This window comes from Vigna umbellata, chromosome 2, assembly GCF_029865625.1.
Source record: "Vigna umbellata cultivar VRB3 chromosome 2, Vumbellata_1.0, whole genome shotgun sequence".
Classification (NCBI taxonomy): Eukaryota; Viridiplantae; Streptophyta; class Magnoliopsida; order Fabales; family Fabaceae; genus Vigna; species Vigna umbellata.
The window spans coordinates 21,202,654-21,222,095 of NC_142166.1; the positions used below are offsets into that span (position 1 = coordinate 21,202,654).

Sequence of the window (19,442 nt, forward strand, 5' to 3'; positions counted from 1 at the left end):
CGTGAAGTTGACGAATATAGTAGTTTGTTTAGGAGTAGGGCAGTGTTAGCAGATTAGGTAGAAAATAGCTGTATTTTGAGAACCCTAGGGTATAAATCGTGTGTGAAGTTGGTGGCCTGTAGGGAGGATGAGAGGGTGTTTCACGGGAGGGAGAATAGCTCCAATGAGTTCTTTTACTACTATGCGTCGCCGTTTTACGATTTGTATCTGAGAGTGCCCTTCACAACCTTCCAAATGGATGTGTTGAGGACCTTAAATGTCACGCCTAGTCAATTGCATCCCAACAGTTGGGGATATCTGCAGGCATTTGCTGTTTCTGTGTCGAGCCTTGGCTATTAGGCCGACCGTGGCTTTGTTTTTACATTTCTTTAGGTGTCGACCAACTACGAAAAAGGGTTGGGTGTCGTTGATTTCTGAGGCGGGTAATGCTCTGTTGGAGCTTTTCCTGCAATCATATAGGGGTTTTAAAAATAAATTATTCAAAGTGTCGATCCTTGACTCTGGACGAAGGCACTTTTTTGATGGAGAGGGAAACCCCAAGTTCCCATTGTACTGGACGCAGGATCCGCTGAGGTTTACCTCGTGGGCCGAGGATATAATGACGATCGAGGAGTTAGAGGCGTTGAACGTGTTGACGGCCTTGCCACGCCCCTTTTCTTCCCGTCGGCTCATGAACTGCCTTGAGCATGACGATGCTGATTCGAGGGTGTTTGGTATGATCCTCTTCTTGTTATTTGTATTTGTTGTGTTGTAGTTGTTGACTGTTCTTGGTTGACCTTTGTTGTGCAGAGATAATGGGAAGAAAGGGAAGTGGCCGAAATTGGTTCCAAACTATCGACAACGAGAAGGCCGAAGGTGACTTGCCAGGGTCGTCCTCCAGACGTATGCAGGGACAACAAAGTACGCAAGTGCAACCAACCGGTCCAGTGGTAACGTTGACTTCGACTGATGAGACAACGGCCGCGGAAGAGCAACCCTTGGTACGAAAAAGAAAAGGGAAAGTGGTCGACACTGTTGGTGCTGTGTCGAAGAAGAAGAAGGAGATTGTAGATGAGACGGCGCGTCCCCTCCCGCTCGGCGTATGGGATCCCTCCTTCACCTTGAGCCATAAGGTCGATCTCATTTTGGACAACTCGGAGAAGAAGGTGGTGGAGGGCATGACTGAGCAACAAATGGCCGACGCCTTGTTGGAAATGACGACTCGGTCACAGATGTTAGCGTGGCATCTTGCATATGCCTCTGACAGAGGTGTTCTGCGGGTTGAATTGGACAAGGCGCGGACTCAGCTGAAGGAGCTTACTGAGGCTCATGCCGTTAGTGATTCAAAGCAGAAACGGTCAGAGAAACTGCTTAGAGAGGTTGAAGTGCTGTTGAACGACGCCCGGGATGCCGGTTTGACGTTGAGGAAGGAGCGTGATCAACTGTCGAGCGAGCTAGAACGAGCCAAGAAGATAGGGGCGGCGGCGATCAAAGAGAGGGATGCGTTGAGGGCGGAAGGAAAGGAGGACAGGGAGCTGATAGAAGAATTGAAGGAGGCGGTAATGATTGAACATACCAGGGGGTTCCGGAAGGCTCTGAGGCAAGTCGGACACTTGCTTAAGGTGTCGACTGATGGAGTGGATTTTGACGTTCGGAAGGATGTGTATGAGGGTCAACTGAAACCCCTTAACGAAATCCCTGAAGACGCCTTCATGGACGAAGAAGAAGATGAAGAGGTGGTTGCTACCGAGGAGCCTGATGAAGCAGTCGCCGTGGATAAACCGACTGTGAAGACTGCTGGAGATGCCGCTGGCGGCACACCTAATACTGTAATAGATTAAGATTTTGTTTTTCTTTTTAATGTTGAACTTGAATGTGTGGAACTTTTGATGATTGTGAATGCTTTCTTTGTGAATGTTTTCTGGGATGTTTTCTTTCTCTTGGATGTGATGAACTTTCCTTGTACTGATTGACGTGTTGAATATTCGCTTGAGTGAACGAAACGTGTTGAATATTCGTCTGGGTGAACGAATGTTGAAGAGGATGATCGACTAAGAAGATCATATCTTTAGTGTCGATGTCGAGCGTGTTAGTAGCGCCGCGCGCGACCGTCGAGGGTGAGGGTCGAGTAGGGGAATACTGGGTGTTCAAGGGTGAACATCTACCAGTGGGTGTGTATCCCGAATGGACTGGGTGTTCAAGGAAGAACAGCTACCAGTGGGAGTGTATCCCGAGCAGATTGGGTGTTCAAAGGAGAACATCTACCAATGGGAGTGTATCCCTAATGGACTGGGTGTTCCAGGGGGAACATCTACCAGTTGGGGTATTTTCAAGTCGTGCGGAAGTGGATGTACCTGGGGCGATCGACAACGACCCGAGACTCGACATGCGAGAAATTGTAAAAGAAACGACAAAATAATATCAACGAAATGTACTTCATGTTTGAAACTGAAATGAATAATGTGTCAGTAAAAGATGAACGCTAACTAAAATAATATTTAAGATGAGTAGCATTCCATGTGTTGGGAACGGGCTGTCCGTCGAGGAGTTGGAGGCGGTAAGCTCCATTCGACATGTCCTCGACGATGCGGAATGGGCCTTCCCAGTTGGCAGCTAGTTTGTCGTGCGCTCGATTCTTCCTAGCTTCTCCCCGCTTACGCCACACCAGATCGCCGCTTTTGAAGGCTCTGGGTTTGACTTTGGTGTTGTAACGGCGAGATAACATTCGCTTTTGCGCCGCTGCACGAATGGTAGCGACCTCTCGACGCTCAGGGAGGATGTCGAGATTCACCCGTAAATGTTCTTCATTAAGCGTCATATCAGTGATATTCCGTCTTAATGAGGGTTCGCCGACCTCGATTGGAAGCATGGCATCAGTGCCATAAGTGAGGTTGAATGGTGTGTCACCTGTGGATCCATGTGGAGTGCACCTGTACGCCCACAAGACCTCTGGCAGCTCTTCCGCCCACAAACCTTTGGCTTCGCCGAGTCGCTTCTTCAACTCAGTGAGTATGGCTTTGTTTGCGGCCTCGGCTTGGCCGTTTGTTTGAGGGTGCTCGACCGAGGAGGTGACGTGTTTTATGATCAGTAATGATCTTCTGTGGTAGACCGAATCGACAGATCAGGCGCCAGATGAACTTCTGCACCCGCTGAGCACTGATGACGGACAACGGTTCGGCTTCGATCCATTTGGTGAAATAGTCGACCGCCACGAGAAGGAACTTGTTCTGCGCTTTGGCAAGGGGTAAGGGTCCAACTATGTCGAGGCCCCATTGGGCGAACGGCCAAGGAGAAATGATACCATGCAAGTCTTCGGGAGGTGCGTGGATGTCGTGACCGTGGGCCTGACAGGAGATACATTTCTTGACGAACGTCTCACAATCTTGGTCGAGCGTGGGCCAGTAATATCCTGCGCGGAGTATGCGTGCTCGGAGCGTCCGCTTACCCAAATGAAATCCGCATATGCCTGTGTGCAGCTCGCGCAAGACATAGTCGGTTTCGTCCTCTGATATGCATTTCAATAGAGGAGTACTGTGGCCGCGGCGGTATAGGTCGTCGCCTATGCACAAGAAACGTGCAATGCGTTTTGAATCAGACAGAGTAATGCTCTCTCCTTGTTCCTGTTTCACTATTAGATCCTTGATCTTCTGTCGCCAGTCTGTTACCGGTGTTGACACATCGGTGACGAAAGCTTCCACGACTGGATGGTCGAGTGTTATCTTGATGATTGATGATAATTGTGCTCTCTCCTTAGAGTGAGTTAACTTAGACAAGAGATCTGCTCTTGCGTTCTGCTCCCTGGGTACATGGACGATGCTAACCTCGGCGAAGTTTTGAAGTAGAGTCTGAGCTTTGTGGAAATAGCGCAATAACTGATTATCTTTAACCTGATAGGTTCCGTTCACGTGGCCGATCACCGACTTTGAATCCATCCGACACTCTAGACGAGCGACCGTGAACTCTTTAGCCAAGGATAGGCCAGCAATCAAGGCTTCGTACTCGGCCTGGTTGTTGCTAGCAGGAAACTTGAATGTAATGGCTTGCTCTATGACCAAACCATCTGGTCCTTCTAAGACAACCCCGGCTCCCCCCCCCCCCTTTTGTCTACGGATCCGTCGACGTTGAGGAGCCACTTTGGAGTCGAGTTATCAGGTGTGGGTATTAATTCAGCTGCAAAATCCGCCAAATGCTGACCTTTGACGGACCCTCGCGGCTTATAACATAATCCAAACTCAGAGAGCTCCACTGACCAAGAAATCATTCGTCCTGCCAAGTCGGGCTTGCGGAGGATCTTGGCGATCGGGTGATCGGTACGGACTACTACTTGGTCGGAGTCGACGCGAAGCGGTGAGTAGGGCCAGCGCGATTTTCTCAATGCGAGAATATCTTTCTTCGGCCCCCTACAGCGTACGACTGATGAAGTATATTAACTTGAGGGAGGGTGCTTCTTGGATTAGGGCAGCACTGACGGCTTGGTGGGATGCTGCGATATACAGCTGCAAGTCGGACCCAACATCCGGTCTAGCCATAATTGGAGGGCTAGTGAGGATGCGCTTGACAGTGCTGAATGCTGTTTCACAATCATCATCCCAGTGTCGTGCGATGCCCTTCTTCAGGTTCTTCAGGATGGGCTTGATGTGTTCGGCTAATTTCGGAATGAAGCGAGAGAGGGCTGTGAGCCTACCAACTAGATGGTGTACCTCCCTGAGGGTTGTTGGGGCTGCCATGTCAAGTACGGCTTTGCACTTATCTGGGTTGGCTTTGATGCCTCGACGAGTAAGCATGAAACCCAAAAATTTACCTGCAGGGACTCCGAAGGTACACTTGGAAGGGTTAAGGCGCATGCTGTACCTTCTGATTTGGCCAAACACCTCCTTTAGATCCTACAGGTGTTGTTTCACAGAATTGTTGCGAATGACCATGTCGTCGACGTATACGTCCATGCATCGTCCTATCTGATGATGGAAGACTTTATCCATGAGGCGTTGATAAGTGGCCCCAGCATTTTTCAAACCGAACGACATTACTTCATAACAGTAATTAGCGCGTTCGGTAATGAAGGCTGTCTTGCTCTGATCGGGCTTGTACATTGGGATTTGGTTGTATCCCGAGTAGGCGTCGAGGAAACTGAGTACAACATGACCCGAGGCTTTGTCCACCAAACGATCGATGCTAGGTAGGGGATATGAATCTTTGGGACACGCTTTGTTGAGATCGGTTAAGTCGACACACATTCTCCACTGGCCGTTCGACTTCTTGACCATGACTACGTTCGACAACCACGTAGTGTAAGGTAGCTCCCTGATGAACTGGGCGTTCATCAATTTCTCGACTTCGACTTGAATGGCCTTGCGCTTCTCTTCTCCAAACCGTCGCTTCTTTTGAGCGACAGGTCGTGCCTCTCGGAAGATGGACAATTTGTGGGCCATAACCTCGGGGTGGATTCCCGGCATGTCGGCGGCCGTCCACGCGAACAAGTCTGCATTGTTCCGCAGTATGCGTCCCAGATCATGCTCTTCACTCAAAGTGAGATTCCCGCCAATGTTGGTGGTTTTGGACGCGTCTGCCGTCAATGACAGGAGTTTGACTTCGCCTTGCGGATGAAGACGTTCGTCTACATTGGTTTGGGGATCCAAGTCGACCGCCGCTGTCTCAGCTCCTTTCAGCCTTCTAGTTGGTACGAAAGGGGTGACCTTTAGCCCGGCCACATAACACTGTCGAGCTGTGCGCTGATCCGCCCTCACGGTACAAATAGTACCGCGCTCTGCTGGAAACTTCATGGCGAGGTGGGGGGTAGACACAATTGCTCCAAACGCATTCAGACAAGGTCGTCCTAGCAAGGCGTTGTACGATGTATTCACCTCGACCAACAGGAATCGAACTCTGAGCTCAGGTGCCTCCTGACTTGTTCCGAGCCGAGTTCGCAGGTCAAGGTATCCTCGGGTGTCTACTCTTTCCCCTGAGAAACCTACGATTTGTTCGTTAAAAGGGGCGATGAGGTCCTCAGATAGGTCCATCTTTCTGAAAGTGGACCAATATAAAATGTTGACTTAACTCCCCTGATCGACGAGAACCTTGCTGACATCGTACCGAGCTATATTAGCAGTGATGACCATGGGATCATCATGATCAGGGTCGGGCGCGTGGAAGTCCGCGTTCGTGAATGTGATGTCAGGGATTGACCGAGGCTGTCGATCGACCATATGAACCGACTTTAACTGTCTCAGATGTCGCTTCTTGGCGGAAGATGACACTCCCCCCCGGCGAAACCACCAGATATGGTGTCGATTCGGCCTCGAACCGAACGTTCCCTCTCTGTCCGTCGGGACGGGCTGCGCGATCGCCTGCGATGTCGGTCATCTCTAGGAGGCGATCGTTCGTGACTCCGCCTAGAAGGATCCTTTCAGCGAGGAGTCGCGGCTCTAGTGGAGACTCTATCCTTGATATAATTCTGGAGGTAGCCTGCGCGGATGAGTCGCTCCAGTTCGTCCTTCACCATGTTGCATTCCTCCGTGTCATGCCCATGGTTCAGGTGGAACCGGCAGGTTTTGCTATTATCTGCGTTCTTTGGAGTAGCCTTTCGCCGCACGGTTAGGAGTTCGGCGTGCAAGGCCTCTTCGAGCACTCTTGCTCTCGGTGCATTGAGGGTCGTGTAACGATCATACTTAGACGTCCACCCCGATTCTTTTCGGGGTGCTCGATCTGATTTATAGTCGTTGGTCGATCGCTTGGCGGGTTTCTTCGCATCATGGTTGGAGGCATCATGCTGCTGCTTCCTCCTAGAATTTCGGAGGTCTTCAATGCGGATGAATTTTGCAATTGTGGATTGCAACTCTTCCATTGTTGCTGGAGGGTCAGCATACAACTGCTCCGCGAAATACCCCGGCCTTAGGCACAACGGTAGATTGCTGATGATGAAAGTGTGACTGATATCCTTCACGCGCCGGGCCGTCTCGGTGTACCGTTGCATGAAAGCTTTCAGGGTTTCGTCCTTTTCCTTCTTGGTATTTACAAGCTCAGCAGCAGTCATCGCCGGTTTTTTATTGGTCGCGTACTGCTTTCGGAATAGGGATTTGATTTTTGCGAAACAATCTACCGAATTCCGTGGAAGGGTGTGGAACCACTCTAGGGCTTCACCCTTAAGAGATAAGGAAAAAGCTCTACATATTACAGGGTCATTGTTAGTATAGAATGCCATGGCATCTATAAAATTACGCAGGTGGTTGTCGGGATCGTCGGAGCCATTGTAACGTTCTAAGGCTGGGGGAGGTTTATCTGGCATATTTGCTTGCATAATGGCCTCTGTGAACGGGAGTAAGTTGGTGAGGCGCATGGAAGTAAGCCCTTTCCTCCCCCCGCCAAAAGGATCAGATGCTCCTCCATGATGGCTTCCTTCATTATCATCCTGTCTGTTCGAGGCAGACAACTCTGGTGGTGGACGTTGCGCCCTCAGTGCTGCCATCTCTTCAGCCTGTTTGCGCTGGATTTCTTGTTGTTCCCTTATGGTTTGTGCTTGTGCCTCGATCTGTGTCTGCAGCTGCTGGATCAAATTGCGAGTGTTGAAGTCTTCCATAGCTCCGGTGGTCGTCGTTGGGATGTCAAATCTCGGGCCCCACGGTGGGCGCCAAAATGTTTCTGTCTGGATGTGGAAACCGAGATAGAACCTAATAAACCTCAGCTGCTCCTTCTTGTGATGCCGCTACTATGATATCTCCCTTCCTGCGCTATACTCTCTGATGGGAAAATGGGCTGGGTACCTGCAAAGGCACTCCGACGCTCAAGTCAAAAAGGGATCTACTGAATCTTTTCAGTTCAAAGTGATGAAGAAAAAGAATAATTTCTCTCTCTTAATTTCTCTAAAGGGAAAAACGTACCTTTTTTCTGGTGTGATCTTCATATTTAAAACAGTAAAATAAACCGTATACCTGAAAATCCGGTCAGTTATCGAAGTTGGTTACCTGGAATGTTGTAACTGTTGGATCGTGTTTGACACTGGGTCAATTATTCCCGTGATTCGTGGCATTGACTGATCTTTGTAACCGTTTACTCTTAACTGCTAAATTAGGAATTGCTCACTGATTGTCGAGCGCCTGGTGAATCGAGACAGACTTGTGAGTGTTCTGTGTCGTGTGTTATATGTCGTGACACCGCTGTTGTGTCGTGTGTTATATGTCGCAACACCGCTGCTGGCTTATCGACTACCAGTGTGTCGACATCAACAAACGATTGATGTTAAGAAACGTTCGACACTCCTGCGATCGTGACATTACGATCGTAAGATGGATCGACAAGCTGTCGTCCGTGGTAATCGTCGACCGTTGATGAATTCAGGTATCCTACGGTACATATAATATAATTGTTTATTACAATGCCGCTGTAATATGTTTTTTTAATAATGTTTATTACGTAACAAAATATGTGAACGTTTTCAGTGGTTAGGTTACCATTATAGTTTCTGCAATAATGATTTTATCAAACACTATCGATTATTTTATTTTAACAATGCTTTTTATAATGTGTAATTTTGTGATTATTTTAAAATTATTTTATAATTAATAATAATTATTATAAATATTAACATAAACCAATCATTAATTTTATTATTTTATTTTAATTTTTTATAAAAATAATACTTACAAGTTTTTTTTCGTCTTAGATAGGTGTAAACAAAGAATAAGAACGTGAAAAGTTTGAAACGCAGCGATTCAAGTTAACTCACTCCACGAGGAGAGTGACTCTTGGACTGGAGTGAAATTTGGGCGCCAAAAGCTATTTTAGGTTTCAATATTTTCTTGTCTTTCTCTCAATCTATTAGTGTTTTCATTTTTTCATTTTTCTATAAAATCCCATTTTCTCGTTTGTCATTAAAATTCACTCTCATCACTCATTCACGACACAGACGCATAAAAGAGGATTCGAGAAATGTCTGGGAAGGCGAAGAGGAGAGACGAAGCCGGTGGTTCTGACGCCGACTCTGAAGTTCACCCGCCGCCAAAAAAGATATCCAAGAAGGATTCCGACGACGAATCCGACTCCATTGTCGTTTGCGAGGTCCACTTCTCTACTATACTAGGGTTTTCTTTTTTCCTTTTTTTTATAAATTTTATTTTATCGTTTATTTACTATGTTATCTTGGTGGAATGTAGATTTCTAAGAACAGGAGGGTTTCTGTGAGGACCTGGCAAGGCAGGGTTGTGGTTGACATTCGCGAGTTTTACACCAAGGATGGCAAGAAATATCCTGGCAAAAAAGGTTATATTATTTTGACGTTTTTGTTTGATTTTATTTTTCGAAATTATCTGGTTCTTCGATTATTTTTTTTTTATGTATTGGTCTGTGAGTTTATTTTTAGTTCAGTGGGTGCGTTGTTTGAGGATTAGGAAGGGTTTTGGATTAATTTTCCAAGGGTATAAAATGTATTTTGCTGGATGGTTGAACTATTGCTATCTCATACCCTATGTCTCTGGTGGGGTAGCTCATTCTTGTTTCGAGAAGGTAGTTAAACTGATGAACGTGATATGTTCTGGCTGATGATTTATGCAGTTCTTACTTGTAGATTGGTAATATATTATTGATAAGATTGATGATAAACACGTTCCGTGGGATATCAAGCCACCTCTTTGAGATTTACTTTGTTAGCTACTGGTTACTCATAGCCTATTTTTTCTCATTTTGTGATTAAAGGAAACTCTAGTCCATTGTAATGTATGGTTTTGGCAAACAATTAGGTTTAGGATAATATGAAAACGGAATTGGTTTTTATGATTTTGAACTTTGTTACTGTTAGTATAAATAAATTTATTAAATCTGTGAACATTCAATTTGATTTTGTTTAAGAATCTGGACTTTTTTCTATGAATGAACTGGTAATAATACTTACTAGTCACCATATTAGTTGTTGGCTCATTGGAAATAATGTTGTTAATGTGTATATATGGACTGCACTTTTGCATAATTATCATGGAAATAATGACGGGGATTTCTCTTCTCCTCCTGACTACATGTTTTCTTTTCTGTTTCTGCTGTATTCCCGTGTTTTCCTGCTGCATTTTGTTCACACATGTATTTATGTTGTTTATTATAATTGTTGTGTATTTTGAATAGGACAGAGAGAGAGAGAGTATTTACTTGTATATAAATCATTTTTAAGTAGAATAATAGCTACTCTGCATGTACTGATATCCTAGATCAGTAGCTATGCATTTATATTGAAAATTTGCTTTTGCTGCTAACCAATCTTCTATTTTTGTGAACAATAGTTTTTTGGCTTTTGACCTGATTGACTTTTCAAAGGTCCTGATTTATGCCATCCATTTGTTTCCAAGATCATGCTTGTGCATTGCAATTGAGGCATCCTTAGATGGCCTGTGAAGTTCTTCCAGAATGTAGAAAGATTGGAGTGCAGGAATAGATTTTGTTGTCTTCTATTTTGTCCTCACTAAAAATTTGATTCTTGATAGAGCTCATTTACATAGATATTTGATATTTATCCTTTTATTTTAAACCCAGGGGTTACCCTAACATCTTTAAATTTCTTTTCAGGTATCTCGTTGACCATGGATCAGGTATATCTTGAAATAATTTGGATGTTGCATGGTTACAAGTTCTTTTTTTATGCATATGATCAATCAAAGCTTTATTTTTTTCCTAAAAGTTCTGAAGAAATGATTTTCAAGTTAGCAATCAATGATTCATTTTCTTTCTCGTATGCAGTGGAATGTTCTTCGCACTCATGTTGAAGAAATTGACAAAGCAGTCAGTGAGAATTCTTAGGAAATGGGCACCGTGTGTACTTACGAAATGACATGTGTATACAGTTTTTTGGATTATTAGAACAACACTGAAGGGTTATGTGATGTCTAATTCATACCTTTTGTAAGCCGGTACTGCTATTGTAGGTTTTGGATGCCTAGCTTTGTTTAATGGTGCCTGTAAAGTGAACAGTTGTATGCTAGTTGTTATCTATATGCTCTGCTTCCAGTCTAGTGTGGGTCTTCCATTAACTTTGATTTAAACTTAACTTCTTCATCGTCGTTGGAATGCACAAACCAAGATAGAAATGAACTCTTGGAACAAACCTTGGAAGTTCTCTTAAAATGGAAAGAAAATACACGCATTGAAAAATATTTTACAATTATAACAAACTATTTTCTGTTTTTCCGAATATTGTCGTATGACGTCTTTTATTAGGCCTTTTTAATGTTAGAGGAGCATCTGGGCTAAGATTATTTTCTTTTGTATTTAATCAATTTGGTTAAGAGAATTATATTGTTCTTTTTCGACACTTCTTTTTATCTACTTCATCTTTGCTGTTTAAAAAAATAAAAATGAGGTTTGTAGGGTGGGTGTATGTGTACATTACTTTGGAACTCGATAAATGAATGTAATTCTTTTTCATATTTCAGAAAAATATGAGTTGTTTAATCTATTAGTTTAATTTCTGAAGTAATTTCTTTGGTGACATGAAAATTTAGAGTATTCCCATATTTGACTATTATCTAGAAGACTTTTAATCTCACTGGGAGGTGTGAAAAGGGTTCTGCAACATTTTTAAATTTAATACTGCATTTTCATTAGTTAGTGTTGGTCTAATTCAACGTTATAGGAGAAGGAATTTATAATTGTCTATTTGTATGAAGTATCTGGCTACAGTTCTGTCACGCATTGAGCTTCGTAAGATGAATTCCTTATACGGCAAAAATGATAAAATAACGTATAAGTCAATGAAATTGGAGCAATTTTGCAGTCACTAATGGGAACGCAACACTTTTAAAGCTTGAAGCTCTTAATCAATGAAAGTTAATCAGAGCAAAAATACATCACAATCATTTCTAAAAATCTAGAATGTCGTGCTACAACAATCATCTGGAAGTGCGTATATTCTCTGCAAGCATCACTTCATTGTTTCTGAAGTTGAAAATGCTTCACCCAATGCATTTTAATTTTCAGGTAATTATGGTGAAAAGTGGCATATACAGAATTTGAAGAGTTAGGAAGAGATGTCTAATGGAGAGTGTGGCAACGTTTAGATTTTACCTGAATAAGAGTGTATAAGAAAGTTGGGCTAGTGGATAACTTGATACATGTTTTCATCTACCATCATTATACAGCAGGTATGCTTATAGATCCCATGTCAAGTACTCTTGGCAGGATCTGCAACAATGCACAGCTTGTAAGGTTTGAGGCAGCATGCAGCAGTATTGAGTATAAACAGAGAAGATAAACTCAATCCATACCTCACCCAATCGTGCATTGATTTTCAAGGGAACAAAATCATCAGCACGCGTCACACCCACGTTCACAATTGCAGTAGCAGCACCAGCCTCGTGAGCTGCTCTGTTAAAGTCAAATCACAAATCCAATTATGTCATGTACGCAATCAATGCACACAAGAAAATGAAAAATATTTCACTGCTTGAAATTGGGGATTAAAAGCTTCTTTCTAAATTAGAGTTTTGAAGCTAATTACAACAAATAGTTTTCTAATTTCAAATGATATTTTTATACGGATCTCATTCTCAATAATATAATAGCCCGAATTGCATTGCAACAGGTAGTTTTTTAATTTCAAACATTATTATCATTATTATTATTATTAGTCGTAGTAGTATGTTGTGTATAACAAATACTAGAATTTAGATAATATCGACACCATAACAAGAAGACCCTGGGACATTGTAAACTTCAATCTACCTGACAAGTCGAAAAGCAGACATGGTCATCAGAGACGACCCAAGAACAAGAAAAGCATCACATCTTCTGGACGCTTCGATTGCCATATCAGCTCGGTCCTTGGGAACATTGTCACCAAAGAAGACAACCTTCATAATTATTCAAAACGAGAAAATTAAGGACACCAGCGTAATAAGACAAATCAAAACGATCACACATTTTCATATACATGATTGACTAAGTATGCTTTCTCTGTCCATAATCATTTTTGTTCAAAATGTACTTGTATATTTTTCCTTCAGCTGAATCGCGAAATATCTTGAATAGCATCCCTGAACTTATTCAAGAGGAGATAGAATAGCATAAATCATAACACACGAAAGAGATACATTAGAGAACACACCAAGATTTATCACATAAAATAGAACTACAAAAAATAATACTCAACTTCGATGGTCATCAACAAGGAATTTTATCTCAGGGATGACAAAATAATCTGCATGCTCCAATATTCATGAGTAAAATTCATAATAAAATGGATATTAAATAGGTATCTTTAATGGGTGCCTATGGGTAATGAGTCACTTGTTGATGGGTGGATACATATATCATTATATCCAACTTACATAGCCCGCTACCACTGTCCTTTAGTGACTTTATATATTCTGAACTGGCAATCAAAAGATCCAGAGGTGTCTACTCAGCTTCTCTACATTTCAAGTCGTATAATGCTTTATGGTAATGTTTTTTTCTCTATGAGAAGTAGAGAGGGTGTGCTCATAGGCTCACGGTATCAGATCCATAATTATAAAGTAATGATTAAGATTTCTTATACTCTTCTTGCCCCCACTTGTTACCAACTAGATAATAGAGAACAATACTAACAGGCTGAAGTATCCAGAAAAGTATCACGCACAACCAAATATTTCAACTGAAAGAAACCGATTGGCTTACATCAGGTTTGAGAACTCCATTGCACTTATGACATGTTGGGATTACAAAATCCTCCTCCCAAAATCTTTCATCAATCTCAATATCACCATCAGGTCTTTGTTTCATGCCAAAGCTCTTATCTGATCCAGGGTTTCCATGGTCCAAGTTATCAATTGCTTCCGCCCACTGGTTTATCAGAAAAGGGAATCTCAGAACAGAAGAATGCAGTCTTATTGTTTTGAGAAATGAAAACTACAACTACTGCATAAAAGCATTGATAAAATGAAGCAATATATTGTTGCTTTCAGATGCACAGTAATGACGCAAGCTATGTTCTCCTACTTTCAGAGTTTCAGTTTCAGTACAAGGGACACATTTAATAGAAATTATGGAAATGATCTCAACATGCAAAGCATAATTCGTAAGAAAAATCAACTAACCATCCTAATATATAGTCAGCGTTGTAATTCTACCGTACACAGTTTAGTAATCCCTGCAAGATTCAAGATGAACCCCTCAATGAATTGTCTTTTTATCTCCTTTATTTATGTGCAGTGTGAAGGAATTTAAGAAAACAATAAGTATTTGAGGAAGATTTAGGAGTTAAGAAAGTCTATATCAATGCCGCAACAAAGGGCATAAGTCTTGCTTAAAACATGAGGTTTAATAGCCAGTATTACTAGGTAACATTTGAAATATTTAAGCTTTATTTACGTAAAAATGGAATATTTACTTAAACATTTGAAATATTTCAGAGTTTTTCCCATACTTATCTCTCTACCTTTAGTTATGAAGCATGGACTCTAACAAACATCCAACACGACACAAACATTCCTGAAACAAATAATGTCTAAAGTGTAAGACACGAGGACATACAAAGAGAGACGCCAAAAAATGAAGTTCGAGTACTTAACAAAATATTTAATTTGACAGTATATTCACATTTTTAACCTTGTTAAGAAAAGCAAGAAACGTTATTTCATGGTGACTTGCTCCAAGGGCCTTGGACAGTCACTGAATTACAAGCAGAGAGCCAACGCAGAAGCTCCACGAAAATGAGAACTAAAGGTACAGCAGAAATGGAAGATGTATGGTGTGATGGAAGAATTTATGGTGTGTGTGGTGGTGACTTTCAAGCATAGCATTGCTGGAGTGATCTCTACAACATAACACTATAATTGCATCAAAATTGAGAAATACAATGGATGAGGAGCTGAATTTATAGGGATTTCAGCACCCTTGCACGAGGAGGAGGCTCTGCTGATCATCAGCCACTAATCATAGATCAAATGCCACGTGTAAGCAACGTTTTACAGGTGCTAATTTCAAAAAGATTATATCTTTAAAGTATCATGACTTAATCACAAACTCACTTCAATGGCATTTTTCTCATTACAGAAAGCACTTCTTAAACTCTTATTCATCGATCATACAATTTTTTCATTAGCTGCAAATCCTAACCTTTGGATTAAGGGCTTTCAACTGGTCTTGAAATAAGCTCCGGCAAAAGGAATATCCACAATCTATACAAATTACAGTGTATACAGTCCCATGTATTTCTAATGGGTTGCTACCAGCACGATGATGCAGCCTGCAAATGAGGTACAGTGAAATTCCAGGATAGCCTTGCTTTTAACATCTCATATTTTCCAAATAAGCAAATTTATAATTGTATAAGGTACCTATCAACGTTTTGGGTAATCATAAAATCAATTCGGCCAGCTTTATCTAGTGTTGCCAAAGCAGTATGGGCAGCAGATGGTTGTGCCTCTGTAAATCGTCTCCACCCAGCATAGCTCCTTGCCCAATATCTCCTCCGAGCTCGACTTGAACGGAGAAACTCCTTTTAAATAGTGTCAAAAGAAAGGAGAACTTAAGACATAGATTAAGATCAAGGGACTTCTTGAGTCATGACTATTTTGGCATGCAAATTTAGCTGAGTATTCTTCATCAAAGTCATTGCCATAAGCATTCAAATTTAAATATGCACACATAAATACCGGTGCCAAATTCTTAATAACTTATCAACAGTCGAACTTGAAGTCCTTTTTACCCATCTGTAGATGGTTAGTATTCAGTGTTCCCTACTCTTTTGGCAAATAACTTTTTTTTTCTCAAATCAAAGAACACAACCAAAGATAACGGCATACTGCAGGTATTGTGTTCTTTCTTTTCCCCTATGAACAGTAACATCTAATGTATTTGAAAAATGATATGAAATCCCAAGCCATTAAAGCAACATCGGGAATGCGACATCTCAAAGCAAAAGATCTATGTTCTCATATGCTTAGCCCTTTTTTCCCTCTTCCATTGGCCATGTTTTTCTAAATTATTTAGGCCATATGAGGGTACAATAATCTAACAGAACAAGCCTTTAAATTACCTGATGGGTTATCGGTTTGAAACCAGAACTATAAGCTCCATTGGGGCTGCAGTAAATAATAAACTGCTATCAGTTAAGTGAAGAACAGATAAAGGAAAATAAAGCTAGCAACATGAATAATAAATTTTAGTAATGAATTCCACATTCTAAAGATATCAAACTCAAAAAGGATGACGTCTATATAATCTTTACACACAACAAGTACGGGATATCTCTTTGATTCCACCGATGATTGAAAGTGGAAACTGGTCAGAATTAGCACTAGTGACAGTGAGTGAATGGACCGCAACCCCTCCAATTGATAAGTCATTGATGCATTTGATTTCAACTATTTACACAGTAACTTTGTTTTTTTTCTTAGCCCTCTTTGCCACACATACATTATTACATATTGATGCAGCAATGATGTTAGAATTTTTTTTTTCAATTACACAATTCTTCTAGAAGCATAGAATAGAATAAGATCAAATTAGCATAGACTGAGATCAGATTCATGTGATCTCAGACTTATTTTTTTATTTTATGTTCCCCTGATCTACTAGTTTGAAAAGCACCCAGATTGGTTAAAGAACACCAATCCAACTCTATTAAATGAAAAAGATGAAACCCAAAGAGACCTACAGATCCCTTTTTACTTAAGATTGACAGAAACATACGTAATACCAATGACCAAAAATTTCAGATCATCTACAACGAAACAAAAATAGGAAAAATATTTTAAAGTACGTAGGTAATACATACATATAATGGTAGGATACTACGAGTGTATGAGAGAAGGAAGACAACGGGAAGGTTAGGCCGAACGGTGGAGGAAGAGAGGCCGAACGGTAGTAATTATAAAAGACCGAATGGTTGGTGGGGAAGAGAGGTAAGGCCGAACGATTGTTTGTTAAAGACCAAACGGTTGTTTCAGCTAGGAGGGAGCACAGGAATGAGATAGTATAATGCAGCACTATAAATAATCTTCGTGGATTTTCTGTTTGTTTAGATTATTTCTTTTGGGTATAGACTGGACATTCTTGCCAGTGGAGGAAGGGAGGCTTCCTTGGGGATACTTGTAATTCTGTTTTACATACTTTACAGAATTAATAAAATTCATACACATACATACTTTCATTTTTGTTGTTATAGTATTTGAGTGAGGAGAGAGCATCGATTTAGGTTTCTCGCATAAAGAAACCTAACATATAATCACATCTTGCTTTTATAATAAAGGGAAAGTACCTGAATATTCTAAAGGAAGTGGTAGGATCAATAGAAATGTGATGAAGTATAGTAAATATTATCAGTCAAAGTACAGTATCTATAACATTACCAAAGAAGAAAGTAGCTAACTGAGTAAAACGTTAAATCCTTTTATGTTGCCATCGGTGAATGCTTAATGCTACATCTACAAAACTTACACGGTTCAAATATTAAAAATAGCGGAAATAGTTTTCAATATCATAAACAAATTCTCACAAGTAGCAATTATGAGCACATGTTTTACTTTTGCCCGATAAAAATTTTAGGTTGCTTTATAACGTTAGAAAGTAGTACATAGAAGAGCCAGAAACCTTCTGTAGTCGGGGATGCCACACTCTGTACTGATTCCAGCTCCAGTCAATACCGTGAGCTTGGTACTGTACGTTGAAATTGAAGTTCAGTTAGGGAACTGTTAGTTAGGGAACTGTTAAAATTTACAAAAATGAAAACTACCAAAGTACTGTTATTATTACATGTAGTATGCATGGAGGGATCTAATATACTTCTAACCCGTAAAAAGACAGAGTAAGAAATTAAACCTCTGGTCGAAAAATTCATACAAAAGATTAACATCTTTGATACTGGGAGGATCTGCTTCTGGAACTGTCTTCTTATCCCTTGAGATATTAGACAAGGCCTTTTCTTCATTTATTGGGAAGGTCCTAGGGACAGAGATTCGGCACGTTGTATGTGCAAGCCTTACACTACCTTTAAATGATACAAGTCTTTCACCTCTTCTTGCTAAGTGCCAATTTCCACCCATTGGTTTAACAATATCTATTAAGATGAAATAATTTGCAGAAGCGCAATGCTATAGTGAGTAAAATAAGCCACTACTGTGAGGAATTACTCAAATTAATAGTTTGTGTGAGTGCAAAAGAAGAAGCTTGAATGCAAGGGGAGAATACTTGCCTGTTATAAGATTCCCCAACACTTTCCTCACAACCCCAAAAGACTGTTCATTTAGATAAAAACAAAAAACACATTTTTTAGTTACATCAATAACTATGTTTCGGTGTCTATAATCACATGAGTAACAATTTGAAGGACAGGGAATGCTACTATCATTAACCATGTTTCTAGAAAACCCTCCTTGCAATAATAATCCAAATTACCGGGAAAATGGTTCTCTACTTCAATTTTGTCCAGTTTCTGATTCTTCCTTTACTCATAATATCCAATTTCGATGCAGTAATCTTTGTTAAGACTCTGATAGAGAGAGAAAGGGAACTTACAGTGAGAGAGAAAGACAAAGGCATTTTGTTTGTGTGGTGGAGAGAACAACCAAACAACCTTGCGCATCGCTCTTTGGCCTTTTACTCTGGATTTCGGTTCATTATGTTCAACCACTTCCACGTCGCATACTTCTCCGCCTACAATAACACAGTTTGTTTTCTTTTCCAAAAACACAATAATCATATATAAATCTATGATCTTTTTGTTAGAAAAGTGAACATAATTAATAGACTATCACGGTCGAAATTTCTAACCTCTCAATCAATTAAATAGTTTTAATTTTTTCTTTTTTTTCTAAATAATTTTTTTATCACGTCACACTGACACTGTCCGCTATCCAACTACGTATTATTACATTTGTCTTATAATTTGATCCCTTTATTGTTATTTTATTTTAATTTGATCCCTTTATTGTTATTTTATTTTAATTTGATCCTTTTTCTTTTCTTTCCTGGATTTAGTCCTAATTATGAATAAAAAATTGACTAATCAGCCATACTGTGAATATATAAAAACTTATTTTCTCGTGAATGTGGAGTTCAAGTATGCCATCTCAAGTTTGTACAAAAAAAATTAATGTAAAATTAAAAATTAAAATTTATTCTCATAATTTCAAAAAGGAATACTATTCCAAAGTTTAAAAAAATTATTGTTAAATATGTTTTTAGTATTTAATTTTAATATAAATTTTCAATTCATTAATAAAAGTTTAATATATTATGGTTTCTAAACTTAAAAAATGTATAATCCTTTAAACTCAATTTTACGTTAAACTTTTTTTTAATGCAATCAATTTGTTTAGATCGTTTAAAGGTTCTCACTTCAATAACAATAGAATACATGTTTAACACAAAAAAAAAATTAACGTAATTGGGTTTAAATGATTATATATGTTTACTTTTAAAGTTTTGAGATAGAAATGTATCAAAATTTCATACATAAATGAATCCCAATTTCATATCAAAGTTATGGAACTGAAAACATCTTTAGTCTA

At 40.4% G+C, this 19,442-nt stretch overlaps 4 protein-coding genes across 5 annotated transcripts; 2 read left to right on the forward strand and 2 right to left on the reverse strand.

The window, feature by feature from the left end:
• The first annotated feature begins 580 nt into the window (after positions 1–580).
• LOC148203602 (uncharacterized) lies at positions 581–1,820 on the forward strand. Its single transcript, XM_088107544.1, has 2 exons — positions 581–713; positions 790–1,820. Exons 1-2 carry the CDS (start codon positions 599–601, stop codon positions 1,818–1,820), a joined length of 1,146 nt encoding a protein of 381 aa, XP_087963670.1. The 5' UTR covers positions 581–598.
• A 4,562-nt stretch (positions 1,821–6,382) lies between these two features.
• Positions 6,383–7,552, reverse strand: LOC148203603 (uncharacterized). Its single transcript, XM_088107674.1, has one exon. It carries the CDS (start codon positions 7,550–7,552, stop codon positions 6,383–6,385), a length of 1,170 nt encoding a protein of 389 aa, XP_087963800.1.
• A 1,085-nt stretch (positions 7,553–8,637) lies between these two features.
• On the forward strand, positions 8,638–10,964 carry LOC124823065 (RNA polymerase II transcriptional coactivator KIWI-like). 2 transcript variants are annotated; one of them, XM_088106413.1, is made up of 5 exons: positions 8,638–8,757; positions 8,879–9,030; positions 9,126–9,231; positions 10,489–10,544; positions 10,693–10,964. In XM_088106413.1, exons 2-5 carry the CDS (start codon positions 8,902–8,904, stop codon positions 10,750–10,752), a joined length of 351 nt encoding a protein of 116 aa, XP_087962539.1. In that variant the 5' UTR covers positions 8,638–8,757; positions 8,879–8,901; the 3' UTR covers positions 10,753–10,964. The 2 variants fall into 2 exon arrangements, with proteins under 2 accessions (XP_087962539.1, XP_047151152.1); XM_047295196.2 differs by having other exon boundaries at positions 10,522–10,544.
• Positions 10,965–11,680: 716 nt separating this feature from the next.
• SRT2 (sirtuin 2) lies at positions 11,681–18,648 on the reverse strand. The gene is made up of 11 exons (XM_047295191.2): positions 18,448–18,648; positions 18,125–18,167; positions 17,752–17,989; positions 17,524–17,589; positions 15,968–16,013; positions 15,267–15,427; positions 15,046–15,175; positions 13,606–13,770; positions 12,673–12,800; positions 12,216–12,315; positions 11,681–12,132 (listed from the first exon to the last, which is right to left on the reverse strand). Exons 1-11 carry the CDS (start codon positions 18,469–18,471, stop codon positions 12,082–12,084), a joined length of 1,152 nt encoding a protein of 383 aa, XP_047151147.1. The 5' UTR covers positions 18,472–18,648; the 3' UTR covers positions 11,681–12,081.
• Between the last annotated feature and the right edge of the window lie 794 nt (positions 18,649–19,442).

Excerpts from the sequence above, each read along its gene's own strand:
- LOC148203603 (XM_088107674.1), bottom strand. The coding sequence starts at position 7,552 with ATGGAAGACTTCAACACTCGCAATTTGATCCAGCAGCTGCAGACACAG.
- LOC148203602 (XM_088107544.1), top strand. The coding sequence starts at position 599 with ATGACGATCGAGGAGTTAGAGGCGTTGAACGTGTTGACGGCCTTGCCA. Across the intron at positions 714-789 it reads TGCTGATTCGAGGGTGTTTG|AGATAATGGGAAGAAAGGGA; the intron begins GTATGATCCTCT and ends TTTGTTGTGCAG.
- LOC124823065 (XM_088106413.1), top strand. The coding sequence starts at position 8,902 with ATGTCTGGGAAGGCGAAGAGGAGAGACGAAGCCGGTGGTTCTGACGCC. Across the intron at positions 9,031-9,125 it reads ACTCCATTGTCGTTTGCGAG|ATTTCTAAGAACAGGAGGGT; the intron begins GTCCACTTCTCT and ends GGTGGAATGTAG. Across the intron at positions 10,545-10,692 it reads TCTCGTTGACCATGGATCAG|TGGAATGTTCTTCGCACTCA; the intron begins GTATATCTTGAA and ends TCTCGTATGCAG.
- SRT2 (XM_047295191.2), bottom strand. The coding sequence starts at position 18,471 with ATGCCTTTGTCTTTCTCTCTCACT. Across the intron at positions 12,316-12,672 it reads TCTGCTTTTCGACTTGTCAG|AGCAGCTCACGAGGCTGGTG; the intron begins GTAGATTGAAGT and ends TGACTTTAACAG. Across the intron at positions 12,133-12,215 it reads TCAATGCACGATTGGGTGAG|ATCCTGCCAAGAGTACTTGA; the intron begins GTATGGATTGAG and ends GCATTGTTGCAG.